The sequence below is a fragment of the Rattus rattus genome, chromosome 4 (genome assembly GCF_011064425.1).
Source record: "Rattus rattus isolate New Zealand chromosome 4, Rrattus_CSIRO_v1, whole genome shotgun sequence".
Taxonomy (NCBI): domain Eukaryota; kingdom Metazoa; phylum Chordata; class Mammalia; order Rodentia; family Muridae; genus Rattus; species Rattus rattus.
The window spans coordinates 162047402-162061405 of NC_046157.1; the positions used below are offsets into that span (position 1 = coordinate 162047402).

Sequence of the window (14004 nt, forward strand, 5' to 3'; positions counted from 1 at the left end):
GGAATGATAGCAGTTGTACATCACTTGATGTGGATGCTGGGAGCCAAAGTAGGCATAGTTTAACTTGCTGTTACCAAGTTATTTTCTGTGAGTGGGAGACCATTTGATTCACTTGTGTCCAAATGACTCTGTTTCCTGTCCTTTGGGTTCGAGTTTAGCTGGATATAAATACTAGCCAGATGATTATCACCCCCACCTCCCTGCCTCTGAGGGTGTGAGTCACTGTTTTCTGGTGTCTCCTGCTGTCAAAGACAAGCTTGATCGTCCATGCTGCTTCTTTGGGGGCAATCTGATAGCTTTTAAGCTTAGTTTGTAATCTTATGCTTAGACTTGTAATAATTGACAAAAATGGATTTGCTCCTATTTGTCTAACTGGCTGCCTGGAATTTATTTTTAGTCTGATACCTCATGCTTTTAATTTGGGAAAATTCTCTGCAAGTATTACCTTGTGTTTTTTTCTTCTGAGAATTCTGTTAGTTAAAGGCCAATTCCTCTCAATTTGTCTTCTGTAGGTTTAAATTTTACTTTTATAGATTTTTTATGTTCTGTTTTTCTGTGATGCCTTCTTGGGGGAATTCTCTAGGGCCAATTTCCAGTTCCATGGTTTGCTCTTTGACCTTATCTAGTCTAGAGAGTTCATGCTTCTCTTAGTTTTAATTTAATTAGCTACTATTTAATTAACTACTATTTTTCCCACTTACAAGTTTTGTTTTGTGGTTTTAAAAGGTAATTATCTTATTATTTTAGTATTTTTTTTCTGTTTCAAAAGTTCATATTTAATGGAAATCATGTTTTTACTTATTTTCTTGAAAATGAAATTATATGTATTTAAAGCATTTTATTCTTTTTGCAATTTAAAAGCTGTTTTGAGACTGTAATATGATTACACTACTTACCCCTTCTTTTTCCGATCTCCAAACCTTTCCGTACACCTTTTGGTAAATTTCTCAAATCAGTACTAAGAGCAGCACACCTGGGACCTTGCAGTACTGGGACAGTCTCACTGGTTTAGGCTAAGGCATGGGTAGGGCTGTGTGCCTCCTGGAGTCCCCCGAGGAGAGACTGTTCTCTGGCCTACTCCAGCTCCCGTAGACCCCACCCCTGCTCTTCTGGTCAGTGGTTTCCTGTCCATCCATAGGCTAGTGACACTGGGCTACTTAAGATTCCAGTGAGTATTCCTTCAATGTTATCCCCTCCCTGATTATCTCTTCTCATCTCCTCCTCTCATTTCAGGGTTCTACTGGACTTAGAACAGTTCAGGCTTAGGCTGAGGACCTTAGGGTCAGATGGCAGCAAACATATGCTCCCTTTGCCTCGCAAACTCTGTGTGTCATGGTACCTTGAGGGACTTTTGCTTACCTCCCAAAACAGAAGACTGCGAGGTCTAAATGATTACACCATATAGCATTACATGATTTTTTCCACCACATCCAAGGAATGGGATGGAATGTTTCATGAGGAGCTTTGAGCTCAGTAGATACATTCTCAGAAGCACAGTTAGGGGAAGTTTATGGTCCAGTGGTTGTACCATGATACCATGGTCCTCATGGCATCCAGAAGTGTGATGACCTCATTCCATCTGCTCACTGTTCAATACGTGTCACTAACAGATCTATGGGTGATCTACTTTGGGTCAGGTACTGTGTCTGGAGCCACACTATGATTGGGGAAGAGGGCAATGGTGTGAAAATGGTCCAGTTTCTTTAGAGATGAACAGAGTGGTTAAATCCATCAAGAATGGAAGTGAGAGGGATATGCATTTGTGCCTAGAGTCACAGTCAGTTGCCAAGCATCCGGCACAGGAGAAACTCCCAGAGATAAGTTTGCAAAGTTAAGAAAAACAAAAAGGCTTTAGATTTTAACATGCTAAACCACATTCCTCAAAATAATTAGGAAAATCAGTGTTTTAAGGGTAAAAAAGATAAAATTTCAGAAAAGATTATGTCACTGGGAGATAATATGTTTTTAAACCAACATAAACAGTTAAGTCACCAGGATGCCAATTTAAACAGGTAACAGGATAGAATAAAAAAATCCTGCCTGAGGATGGTGGCGGTGGTGGTGATGGCAGCACAGGGGAGGCAGAGGCAGGTGGATCTCTGAGTTTGAGGCCAGCCTGGTCTACAGACTAAATTCTTGGACAGTCAGGGCTACACAGAAAACAAGAAAATGGGAAAACACTGATGTTTGCATTACAACTTATAACAGCAGCAGAGTTACAGTTATGAAGTAGCAATGAAATAATTTTATGGTTGGGGTCAGAACAACATGAAGAACGAAATTAAAGGGTTGCAGTGTTAGACGGTTGAGAACTACTGCTCTAAAGGGCAGAAAGGAGCCTCTGAGGAGCCAGCCTAGGCACCAGGTCAAGGCGTCCTGACGTGCCTTGGCCCAGCTCCATGGATGAAGAAATCATGGCCCTTGGTGGCTTCATTCCAGAAGGACATGGGATGAAGGCTCTCTAGGTCTCCCGTGGATCTGAGACCTGCCATGAATGCATTAGAATGTTCCTAAACACTGGCAAACTGAATTTTGGTGATCTGTGTCATGTTCCTTACTGTATGTCCACAGGAGACTGAGGAAGGAAGGATACCGTGAGGGAAGGGACCAGAGAGCTTCAGCTGGAGAGAGGCGTCAGGCATAGTTTTCCCTGTCTCGAACTTGGTCCCTGATATGAAGTGTGAAGCAAAAGCAAAATAAAGGATGAGAGAGAGGGGGAGATGGGGAGGGACAAGGGAGGGAGAGAGGGAGATGGGAGGGAGGAGAGAGGGAGAGATGGAGGAGGAAGGGAGGGGAGGAGGAGGTGGAGAGGGAGAAGAGAGGGGAAGGTGGAGGAGGGAGGGGGAGGGGATGGAGGGGGAGAGGGAGATGGAGAGGGGAGGAGGGGAGAGAAGAGGGGGGAAATGGAGGAGGGAGGGAGAGGGTGACAGGGAGAGGGAGATGGGGAGGGAGAAGAGATGGGGTGATGGAGGAGGGAGGGAGAGGGAGGAGGGAGGAGGGGGAGGGGCAGGGAGAAGGAGGGGGAGGGGGGAAGAGGTTTTGTTTTTGGCAGGCAGGGTTGGAGGCTGAAACCAGGGCCTTGTTCGAGGCAAATGCATGCCACCAAGCATCTCCACACTCCCAGTCTAAATCAGTGGCTTTTAAGCTATCCCTTAATTCCACCATTTGGCTGTTACTCTACACAGCCACAGATCAACCTAGAAGACATGAGCTCTACCTCCTAGATGCAAATAAAATTCTCAAGACAAATAAATGCCCTGAGGTGCAAAAGACTGGAAAGGTGAATTTCAAATTTCACTCTAAGGCGCAGGACTCAAATCCATGGAGCCAGGAACTGGAGGGAGAGGGGAGGTCACGGGACAAGGGTTTACCTAGGATTTGGCTGGCAGGGTGTTCTGTTACCTTAAAACTCTCTTCCTCCTCTCTGTACACAGGGTTCATGTTGGTCATCATGGTGATAAACTCGATGGCAGTGAGTGGCTTGTGAGCCTGGTGCCGGATTCTGCGCTCCGTGAGCACCTCTTTGATCACATGGACGATCTGTCCTTGTGTAAAGCCGTCAGTGACTTTAGCCAGGCAACTGATGTTCAGGGCATTGGTGACCTCACCTCCGTTGCGTAGAATGATTTGTTTCCACAGAACTGTCACATCCAAGATGGGGGAAAGACAGAGAACAAATGACGGTAGTGCCAGGCACGTTAGTTAGCCAAGTTCTTTCAAAACCCAGTCTCTCTGTCTCTGTCTCTGTCTCTGTCTCTGTCTCTCTCTCTCTCTCTCTCTCTCACACACACACACACACACACACAGAGACAGAGAGACATAGAGAGAGAGAGACAGAGAGAGAGAGAGAGAGAGAGGGAGAGAGAGAGAGGGAGAGAGAGAGGGAGAGAGAGAGGGAGGGAGAGAGAGAGGGAAAGAGAGAGAGAGAGGGAAAGAGAGAGAGAGAAAGGAAAGAGAGAGAGAGAGAGAGAGAGAGAGAGAGAGACAGAGACAGAGACAGAGACAGAGAGAGAGAAGACGGTTGAATCAGTCAGATGCCACTCCTCTGGAGGCTCTTCCAGCACATGGATGCTTACTGGAGACCCTCCGGTCTGTGTGGTTCCAACTCAGGGCTCTTGTAAACTCACAAAGGAAAACGAAACTTGTGTGGTTTTAATGTGGCAACTCTCGAGACAGGAAATTGACCCTGGGTGTATGTGGTTTCACTGCCTTTTGGAGTGCTGTGTTTTCCCGAGAGTTTGGATAAGTGGGGAGATGAATGACTCTCTCTTTTTAATTATAAGGTTCATTTCTTGTATTATTGTTGTAACTGGAGTAAGAATATAAATTCCCATTTTCTATTAGCTGGTGCAGACTCCACATAGGAACACCATACATGGGACTAAATAGAGCAAGTGTACTTTCTGCTTTCCCCTGATGGCTGTTAACGTGCTGGCTGACTGCAGCTCATCAGATGGGTACTGGGGTTGGGGGAACCTTCTGTTAGAGGCACTCCCTGCCCATGAGGAAGGGATGCCTTTTCCACCAAGATAATGGAGCCACAAACCATTTAGGACAGTATCTATACGATCACCTGAGCTCTTGGAGGTACCTGCCAGTTTTTATTTATTTATTTTTGTCACGAACTCCGATTGCCTGTGATGTCTGTCGACAGCTTCCTGTTAAAGGCTATGGTTTTGTTAGACAACTGAAGCCACGCAATCCAAAGCTAAGCCTAATGCTGTAGTCATCTTAAGGATGACCACAGTGTCTCTTTGGCACAAAGCTATATAAAATATGTGCAATAAGAGAAAAGGAAAAGTGAGTGAGATGAGGAGGGAGGGGAGCACTGAGGGGAATGGAGTAAGTGAGATGAGGAGGGAGGGGAGCACTGAGGGGAATGGAGTAAGTGAGATGAGGAGGAGGGGAGCACTGGGAGTGGAGTAAGAGAGTACTGGGGGGAATGGAGTAAGTGAGATGAGGAGGGAGGGGAGCACTGGGGGGAATGGAGTAAGTGAGATGAGGAGGGAGGGGGCACTGAGGGGAATGGAGTAAGTGAGATGAGGAGGGAGGGAGCACTGGGAGGAGTGGAAGTGAGATGAGGAGGAGGGGAGCACTGGGGGAATGGAGTAAGTGAGATGAGGGAGGAGGGAGGGAGCACTGGGGGAATGGAGTAAGTGAGATGAGGAGGGAGGGGAGCACTGAGGGGAATGGGAAGTGAGATGAGGGGGAGGGAGCACTGGGGGAATGGAGTAAGTGAGATGAGGAGGAGGGGGCACTGAGGGGAATGGGTAGAGTGAGATGAGGGAGGAGGGGAGCACTGAGGGGAATGGAGTAAGTGAGATGAGGAGGGAGGGGAGCACTGAGGGGAATGGAGTAAGTGAGATGAGGAGGGAGGGGAGCACTGAGGGGAATGGAGTAAGTGAGATGAGGAGGGAGGGGAGCACTGAGGGGAATGGAGTAAGTGAGATGAGGAGGGAGGGGAGCACTGAGGGGAATGGAGTAAGTGAGATGAGGAGGGAGGGGGAGCACTGAGGGGATGGAGTGGAGTAAGTGAGATGAGGAGGGAGGGGAGCACTGAGGGGAATGGAGTAAGTGAGATGAGGAGGAGGGAGCACTGGGGAATGGAGTAAGTGAGATGAGGGAGGAGGGGAGCACTGGGGGAATGGAGTAAGTGGGATGAGGAGGGAGGGGAGGAGTGAGGGGGATGGAGTAAGTGAGATGAGGGGGGAGGGGAGCACTGAGGAGAATGGAGTAAGTGAGATGAGGAGGGAGGGGAGCACTGGGAGGAATGGAGTAAGTGAGATGAGGAGGGAGGGAGCACTGGGGAATGGAGTAAGTGAGATGAGGAGGGAGGGAGCACTGGGAGAATGGAGTAAGTGAGATGAGGAGGGAGGGGGGGCACTGGGGGAATGGAGTAAGTGAGATGGGGAGGGAGGGGAGCACTGGGGGGAATGGAGTAAGTGAGATGAGGAGGGAGGGGGAGCACTGGGGAATGGAGTAAGTGAGATGAGGGAGGGAGGGGAGCACTGGGGGAATGGAGTAAGGAGATGAGGAGGGAGGGAGCACTGGGAGGAGTGGAGTAAGTGAGATGAGGAGGGAGGGGAGCACTGAGGGGAATGGAGTAAGTGAGATGAGGAGGGAGGGGAGCACTGGGGGAATGGAGTAAGTGAGATGAGGAGGAGGGAGCACTGAGGGAATGGAGTAAGGAGTAAGTGAGATGAGGAGGGAGGGGAGCACTGAGGAGAATGGAGTAAGTGAGATGAGGAGGGAGGGGAGCACTGAGGAGAATGGAGTAAGTGAGATGAGGAGGGAGGGGAGCACTGGGAGGAGTGGAGTCCTCCACGCTGCTGCAGGAGCAGGGTCCTCACGGCCCTCCGTTCTGCAGAGTCTCTTCATTTTTCCTTATCTCTGCATACTCTCCTCACTTCCTCCATGTCTGCCCAGCCTTCTCCACAGCTCCCTCCTACTCTTTCCAGTTACGTCACCTGTGACACCCACCGACCCATCTAATCCTCTGTTGTTCTGGTCTGTCTGGCTGTGAAGAGCCACTGTGGGCCTTCATGACGGACACGCCCCAGGTGGATAGAGAGAGACCTAACAGGTCCTAGTGTCTTCTTTGCTGTGTGCAGCGTGGGTTTTATGAAGCCAGGATCACACTCTTTGCAGACAGAGTGACTAACAACCTTGGCTCCTGAAGTGCCCACAGTCATCTAAGCCAGTGGTCCTCAACCTTCCTAATGCTGTGACCCTTTAATACAGTTCCCCTAACCATAAAATCATTTCATAGCTACTTTATAACTGCAATTTTGTATTGTGATGAATCGTGATATAAATATCTGATATATAGGATATCTGATACTCGATTCCCCAAAGGGGTTGTGAACCACAGGTTGAGAAACACTGTTCTGAGCCCTCCCACAGCTCTCCTGCTCTACTCGCCTGCAAGCAGGCCCTGGTCCCTGGCCTCAGTGCCTCATGGAAAGCCCTATGATACTTGCCGTATCTGGAGGCATAGTCGGGTCTGGGAACCAAAATGATCTTTTGGTAAACTCTGCAGAAGGACTGAAGCTCGGCATCGAAGGGTCGGTGTGTGGTCCCCACAATCAGGATCCTGTCGTCTGGTCTCAGGAGCTTCAGGAGTTTGGGGAGGTATTTTTTTAGGCGTTTTGGCTCATTCTGGGAGGAGGAGAGGGGAAAGATTAGGTCACAGGGAGAAGGAAACTGAGAGCAGAGAACATGAAGGGGCATGTGTGGTGGTGTACTCTTGGTGAGGCCACTTTGACGTTCTGTTCTCAGCTTCTCAAAGTTTGGCCCTGGATGAGCCTTGGAAAGCGCCTCCTTGGCTGGCTTCTTCTTTTGGCAGTAACCTGCCTTTGACCTTCAGCATTCAGACTTGGGATCAAGGAAGAAGCAAAGGAAGCGCCTGCTGGGGGACCCCAGACTTGGACCCTCAGTGGGGCCACTCCCGAAGGCTGACTTCTGAGGCAGGAGGCCCACTTTGTTCTGAGCTGTCCAGAAAATGGACTCAAGTTTTTCTTTGCTGCTCAAGGCACCATGAGGACCCAAGGTCCTGGATCTCATGTCACCAAGGACTTTGCCACTGTTTCAGCACCTCAATGGCAGCTCCAAGCTGTATTTCAGTGCCATATTCACTCTGTTATGGTGTGTATATGCTCAGTCCTGGGAAGGGCACTATTAGGAGGTGTGGCCCTGTTGGAGTAGGTGTGACTCTGTGGGTGTGGGTTTAAGACCCTCATCCTAGCTGCCTGGAAGTCAGTCTTCCGCTAGCAGCCTTCAGATGAAGATGTAGAACTCTCAGCTCCTCCTGCACCATGCCTGCCTGGATGCTGCCATGCTCCTGCCTTAATGATACTGGACCGAACCTGCAAGCCAGTCCCAGTTAAATGTTGTCCTTATAAGAGTTGCCCTGGTCATGGTGTCTGTTCACAGCAGTAAAACCCTAAGCCACACACCAAGAGGGGAAGCCGGAGTGTGGATGAGTTCTGCTCAGGACCCCAGGGAGAAGCAGAGCTGACCCAGCTGCCGTGGGCAATGCCTGCCTTGGAGTTCAGTCTCACTGTATGACTAGATGAGGAGGAAGCATGGGAAGGAAGCTTAGGCAGAGATGCCCACGCCCAGGCTTGGTCACCTGGCTCCTGTTAACGAGTGACTAATGGTATTCTGCATCTTGTCATGAACTTAGTGGTCAATTGGTATCTCCTTTGGGAAGCTGTAGAATTTAGCTTACTAGACATTGGGGGCTTCATTATTTTGTCTGGGTTTCTCGAATTTCCACACAAACTTAGGATTAGCTTTAAGTGTGCCATGTTGTGGGGGTTGTACTGCACCTGTAGCCGGATCTTGGAGAGACACCATCTTTCTGGTTAGTTTGTCACACAAGCTAGGGCCCTCTTGGAGGAGGGAACCTCAGTGGAGAAACTGCCTCCATCAGATTGGCCCGAGAGCACGTCCCTGTGGGGCATCTTCTTGATTAATGCTTGGTGTGGGAGGTCCTAGACTACTGTGGGCGGAGCCATCACTGGGCAGGTGACTGAGTTGTTAAGAAAGCAGGATTGAGAAAGTAATGAGGACCATACCAGTGAGTAGCATCCCCCACGGTCTCGGCTCCAGTTCCTGACCCTGGGTTCTGCTTAAGCTCCTGCCCTGGCTGCCCTTAATGTACCACATCTTTTCCTTCATTAAGTTGGCTTTGGTCAGGGTTTTATTGCAGTCAGCAGCCTAACGACTCCATCTTAGCAGCATTAAATCTCCTACCCACGCATACCGAATGTCTTCCGGTCTGTTTAGGTCTTCGAAATCGCTCAACGGTTCTGTAGTTCTCGGAGAGGTCTTGTGCTACTTCTGTGCTGTGGTGCTTTTCAAAGGCACTTTCTATGGTGTGGAGACGGGAAGGGTAGACTAGGCCTTTAAGAAGCAGTAGAGCTAGCAAGCCCTTTAGGGATGGGTAGGATGTGAGGGGTGTGCGTGTGAGCCCCCCAAAGACTGATGGAGGAACGATTAACCTGAGGGTTCTGCAAGGCTCGAAACAGGGACACACCTGCCTGGCTGAGCCCATTCACCCTTAGTAGCCCAGTTGCTATGGTGATGGCAGTGCCCACTTTCTCCCTTCTGAGGCGGGATATTGCTACTTGCCTGTCCTGAAATGGCAGGGAGATCTGAAATTAAGTAGCCTATTTGGATGACAAATGTTGATCCTGGGTGGCATCCATGGTGACACCATCACACCAAGGAGGTGTGCATTCTCTTGGATGGGGAATAGGAAAGCAGGGGTGTGTTCATCCGGTCCACGGCTCCCCAGTGCTCAGGCCGGTACAGTTCCATTTCAGAGCTGTTCATTCAGCACGGGCCTGCTCATCAATCACGCTAGGAAACAGCTCCTGATTAGCTGGCCACCTCCACATCCGCCACCCCCCACGGCTGGCCTGCCAGTCTCTCACGACTGTATTACCGTGTGCAATTTCAAATTAGTGGCTAGCATCCACACGGCAATTTCAATTTGCTTTTCTGCAGTTAGCTCCACAAAATGAGCGTCGCAGCCAGCGCCAACAAAGCAAGCAATTCCCCGGTGGAGACCTATTGTGGCAGCAGGGAAGGCCGGGGCTAGATGAAGTAACAAAGGGTAATGGTGCAGTAAATGCAGGAGCAGGCGCCCTTGTCTCAGTCGTTACCTTCGTCTCTGACGTGACTGACCGGCTGCTTATAGCAACACCATGAGGCAGGCACCTGCGAGAGTCTGCCAGGGTAGAGCCGGGGGTGTGGATCCCTGCACCCCCAACACTGGACTTTTCTGAAAATTCTGAGGTGGCTGGGCTGACATGGAGGAACAGGAATGAGCAGCAGGAGGAAGAAGAGGAAGAAGAGGAGGAAGAGGAGGAGGAAGGGGAGGAGGAAGAAGAGGAGGGGGAGGAAGAGGAAGGGGAGGAGGAAGAAGAGGAGGGGGAGGAGGGGGAGGAAGAGGGAGAAGAGGGGGAGGAAGAGGGGAGGGGGGAAGAGGAGGGGGGGGGGGGGGAGGAGGAGGGGGGGGGGGAATGAGGAGGGAGGAGGAGGAGGAGGGAGAGGAGGAGGAAGAGGGGAGGAGGAGGAAGAGGAGGAAGAATTCCAGAGCTTTTCATTGTTGGCTCCTAAGACAAGAGGTCTTCAGAGGCAGGTCCCAGGAGAGGCCTAGCATGGTCCCAGGGGAGCTATGGGACAGAGGAGGACGGATGGCTGGACCTGCATCTGAAGGAAAAGTCCCCTCCGCATTAAGGCTCTTCCAGCCTGTGTGATTTGTGGTCTTTCCTCTCACAGGAAAGGATCTTCTAGCCAGCTGTGAGTGGCGGTTGTGGGGTCTGGAGAGGTGGCTCATCTGTACCACTGACTTCTCCATCTCTACCAGCTTCCTGCCTGGCTGCTTCCCCGTGTGAGGCATCTCACTTGCTGCGGCTGCCCACTCTTTTATCATGTTCCTCAGATTTTTAAAAAAATTTTTTTTGGACTTAGGTTGCTTTCGAGCTAAGGACTCTTGGGAGAGGAAGCCAGACAAATTTCCTGAACTCAGAGGTTCTTCTGGCTGATGACTAAATAAGTAGAGACTGAGAGGGGTCGAGTTTGATGACAAACGCACAGCCAGCTAAGGTGAGTGGCACAGCCGGCCTGCAGCCCAGGCCTCCTGAGTTTCACATCAACCAGGCTGGAGTCCTGTGGGACAGTGAATCGCCTTGTCTGTTAGCAATCCACGTTCTGACGACATCATGTATGTGAACCCTGGCTAAGCCCAGCCCTGCGCTGCTCTTTGGAAGGCAGACTGGGACTCCCCCCCCCAATGTCTCAACATGGTCAGCAGAGGGCGCTAACACTGGCTTCCCAGATGAACTATATGTAACAAACGAGTCTTCCTAAGAGGGTTTGAAATGACAGGGCAATCAGGGCTCATTTGGAGAAGCAAAGATTGAGCTTTCGGGCTTTACCCAAATCACCTCTACCTGCTGAAAATGTATAATACATAAGTGATTAAAATCCTTACCGATTTAATCAGAAATCCGCAGCTAACCACTATTTGCTTTGGTACAAATTGGTGTGGAATAACAAGCCTGTGTATCTGTGATTTTTTTTTTAAACTTGTGGGAAATTTTCTGGTGATTTGTGGGGGGAAGTGTGGGGGAGGGGGCATTGAAAGGAGAGAAACGGAGGAAGGAAGCAATTGAGACGGAGCTCCCCAGAGGCTCTGGACGCAGGGCACTTAGCTGTGTTGTTGATGGCCTTTGTTCGAGAATTTCGGGCCCTTTGCTATTTATTATTCTGAACAATAGGAAATGGTAATAATAACTCCGTGTGTGCCTCTGGCTGTAACTGAGCAAAGTTCTCTGAATTGTTTCTTTCTTCTGAATCATGTTTGGCTTCCCTCCTTCCCTCTCTCTGGCATTTTCTTCCCCTTCCAAATTATGCCTCATAAAATTCAAGGCGCTGGCTTCTTTCAAACCCTGACAAGCACTTACGGAGAGAGCCTTCTGTGGAGGGACTTAAAGCCCCCGCGTCTCCTTGGAAAACTAAGACTTTCTTCAAAAGTGGAGATGTCCCCTTGTGAGGGGAGCCATCGGGAATGAAAACTAAGCAGCCAGGAGGACTCACCCGTTTCTCGGCCTGCGGGACTTTCTTGTAGAAGGTTTTCTCTGTGTCCTGGATCCACACCACGGACGGCTGAAGCTGGCGAGCTACCTGCAAAGGACAAGAGCCAGCCTCGAGGTGAACGCTTCTTCCTGAGGGACATTTGTCCTCCTCCCCTGAAGCGTGACTGGCACACCTTGAGGAAGGCAGGCCCTCGATGTCACCTGCCTCATCGAGGCTATCACCCATGCACTTTGCATCTCTGTCCCTGCCTGGGGGGGTGGTGATGGTGGTGGGGCCATGGGGCGGGACAGGCCCCTGCCACTGCAGGCCCGTCCTAATGGACACATTCCTGTATCAGAGCCCAGAGCCCCTGCCTGGCTTGGTTTGTCCTAGGCCCCTGGTTCTCGTCTGAAAGCGAATGGGACCCACGCCACGTGCTTTAATCACGGGCCACTCACATTCCCAGGTTTGCTTGCTATGAGAAGACAGTTTCATCACAGGCTCCCGTGATGCTATTTGTATATCTCTGTTCCCCGGTGCCTTTGTGACTGAGACTCCCCTGCACGATGGTGGCTCCGGGCCTTTCTAGAGCGAGCAGGGATTCATGGCAGAGTTGGGACTGGACTTAACCAAGGCATGTGAATAATTGCCACATGCCTAACAATCTCTTCAAAGCACCCACCCAGTAGTGGAGTTCAAGTATTTTGCAGCAGTTTGCACTTTGTGAGAAACCGTGGCGGGTAAAGGCGACATCGGCTGCAGTGTATGGCCAATGTTAGGAGCTCATATTTATACACTTCTTGTTAGGGCAACGTTATTTACTCGCCAACTGATAGAAATTAGGGGAGGATGGCCAAGTGTGTTTCCCTTGCTTTATGTGCCAAGTGAGAAAATAGATTACATATCTCAGAGACAAAGAAGACGTTGATTGAGCTCCGTCCAACACCTGGGTCACATGCATCTGTGTCCCCCAACACATTAGGACACTCAGCAAACCATAGGAGCTGGCACAGTTGGGGAGGCATTCGGCCTTTAGACCCTGGGCCATAGAGTTTGAGAATCCAAGTCTTATTCTTAACCCCCAATCCTCAGACTCTGTGTAGCCGAGGGCGGGCCAGCAGCGAGCAACAGGGCTACTTCGTACCAGGCACACAGCACAGGCACTGCACACGCCGGAGCCAGCATGCATGTGAAGCCCTCAATTTAATCCCATAGAGTAGGTCCCATTAAAAACACCCTATTTATAGACCGGGACACTGAAGGGCAGAGGTGACCTGAGCTGCACAGCTCCAAAATGGCAGAGGTAGGACAGAGGCTGGCATGGTGTGGGAAGCAGGGGTGATGCAGATGCATATGATGGTTCCTTGTCTGTTCTATACCAGAAGTGGACAGTTCCCGAGTCCCTATTTCAGGGGAGAGGACCGAGGGCTCTGGAGATGATCGCGTGGAGGATGAAGACACAAACACTCTCTGCTGCTACAAGCCTAGCTCTCTTTCTTCATGGACATTGGTTCTTCTAATGAGCCCTATCCCAAACCACTGTGACCTCATGAATTTGGGGTAACCTCCATCATGGGGACTTTGTTTTGGCTTGCCTTCTTGTGGTTTATTTTTGGCAGCAGAACCCAACAGACATTTTTTCCTTTCCTAGATTTTGATTGCCAGAGAAAATGAGAACAAAAGTTCAGTCAAGGGACTGGGGAGATGGCTCGTTAAGAAAGGCTTGCTGTGCAAGCATGGGGACCCTGCGCTTGGATCCCCAGCCCCTAGGAGGGAGGTTACATAGTGCTGTGTGTATCTCAGTGCTGGGAGCTGGAGACAGAAGGGTCTCTGGGGTCTGCTGCCTAAGCTGTCCAGCCAAAGCAGGCAGATCAGTTTCAGTGAGAGACCCTGTCTTAAAAAACAAGGTGGTGCAGACCACAGGAAGCTCAAGAAGAAGGATGACCAAAATGTGGAAGCTCCCAATCCTTCTTAAAAGGGGAAACAATATCCAGAGGAGGGGATATGGAGCAAAGTTTAGAGCAGCAACTCAAGGAATGGCCATTCAGAGCCTGACCTGCATGTGGCCCATATATATACAGCCACCAAAACTGGATAAGATTGATGAAGCTAGAAAATGCATGCTGAAAGGGACCAGATATAGATCTCTCCTGAGAGACACATCCAGAGCACGTCCAATACAGAGGTCAATGCTAGCAGCAAACCACCAAACAGAGAATAGGACCCCTTTAGGGGGAATTAGAGGAATTATTGAAAGAGTTGAAGGAGCTTGTAACCCCATAAAAACAACAATGTCAACCAACCAGAGCTTCCAGAGACTAAACCACTGCCCAAAGACTATGCATGGACTGACCCAGGGCTCCAACCTCATATGTAGCAGAGAATAGCCTTGTTGGGGCACCAGTGGAAGGGAAA

The 14004-nt window shown here is 50.0% G+C and overlaps 1 protein-coding gene across 1 annotated transcript in view; it reads right to left on the reverse strand.

Moving 5' to 3' along the window:
* Iqca1 (IQ motif containing with AAA domain 1) overlaps positions 1 to 14004 on the reverse strand; it is a 111372-nt gene that overhangs the window by 1204 nt on the left and 96164 nt on the right. The window contains exons 16-18 of the mRNA XM_032899616.1: positions 11611 to 11697; positions 6981 to 7158; positions 3403 to 3641 (exon numbers count right to left, since the gene is read on the reverse strand). Of these exons, the coding sequence (XP_032755507.1) occupies positions 3403 to 3641; positions 6981 to 7158; positions 11611 to 11697 (504 nt within the window). The remainder of the gene's footprint in view (positions 1 to 3402; positions 3642 to 6980; positions 7159 to 11610; positions 11698 to 14004) is intronic.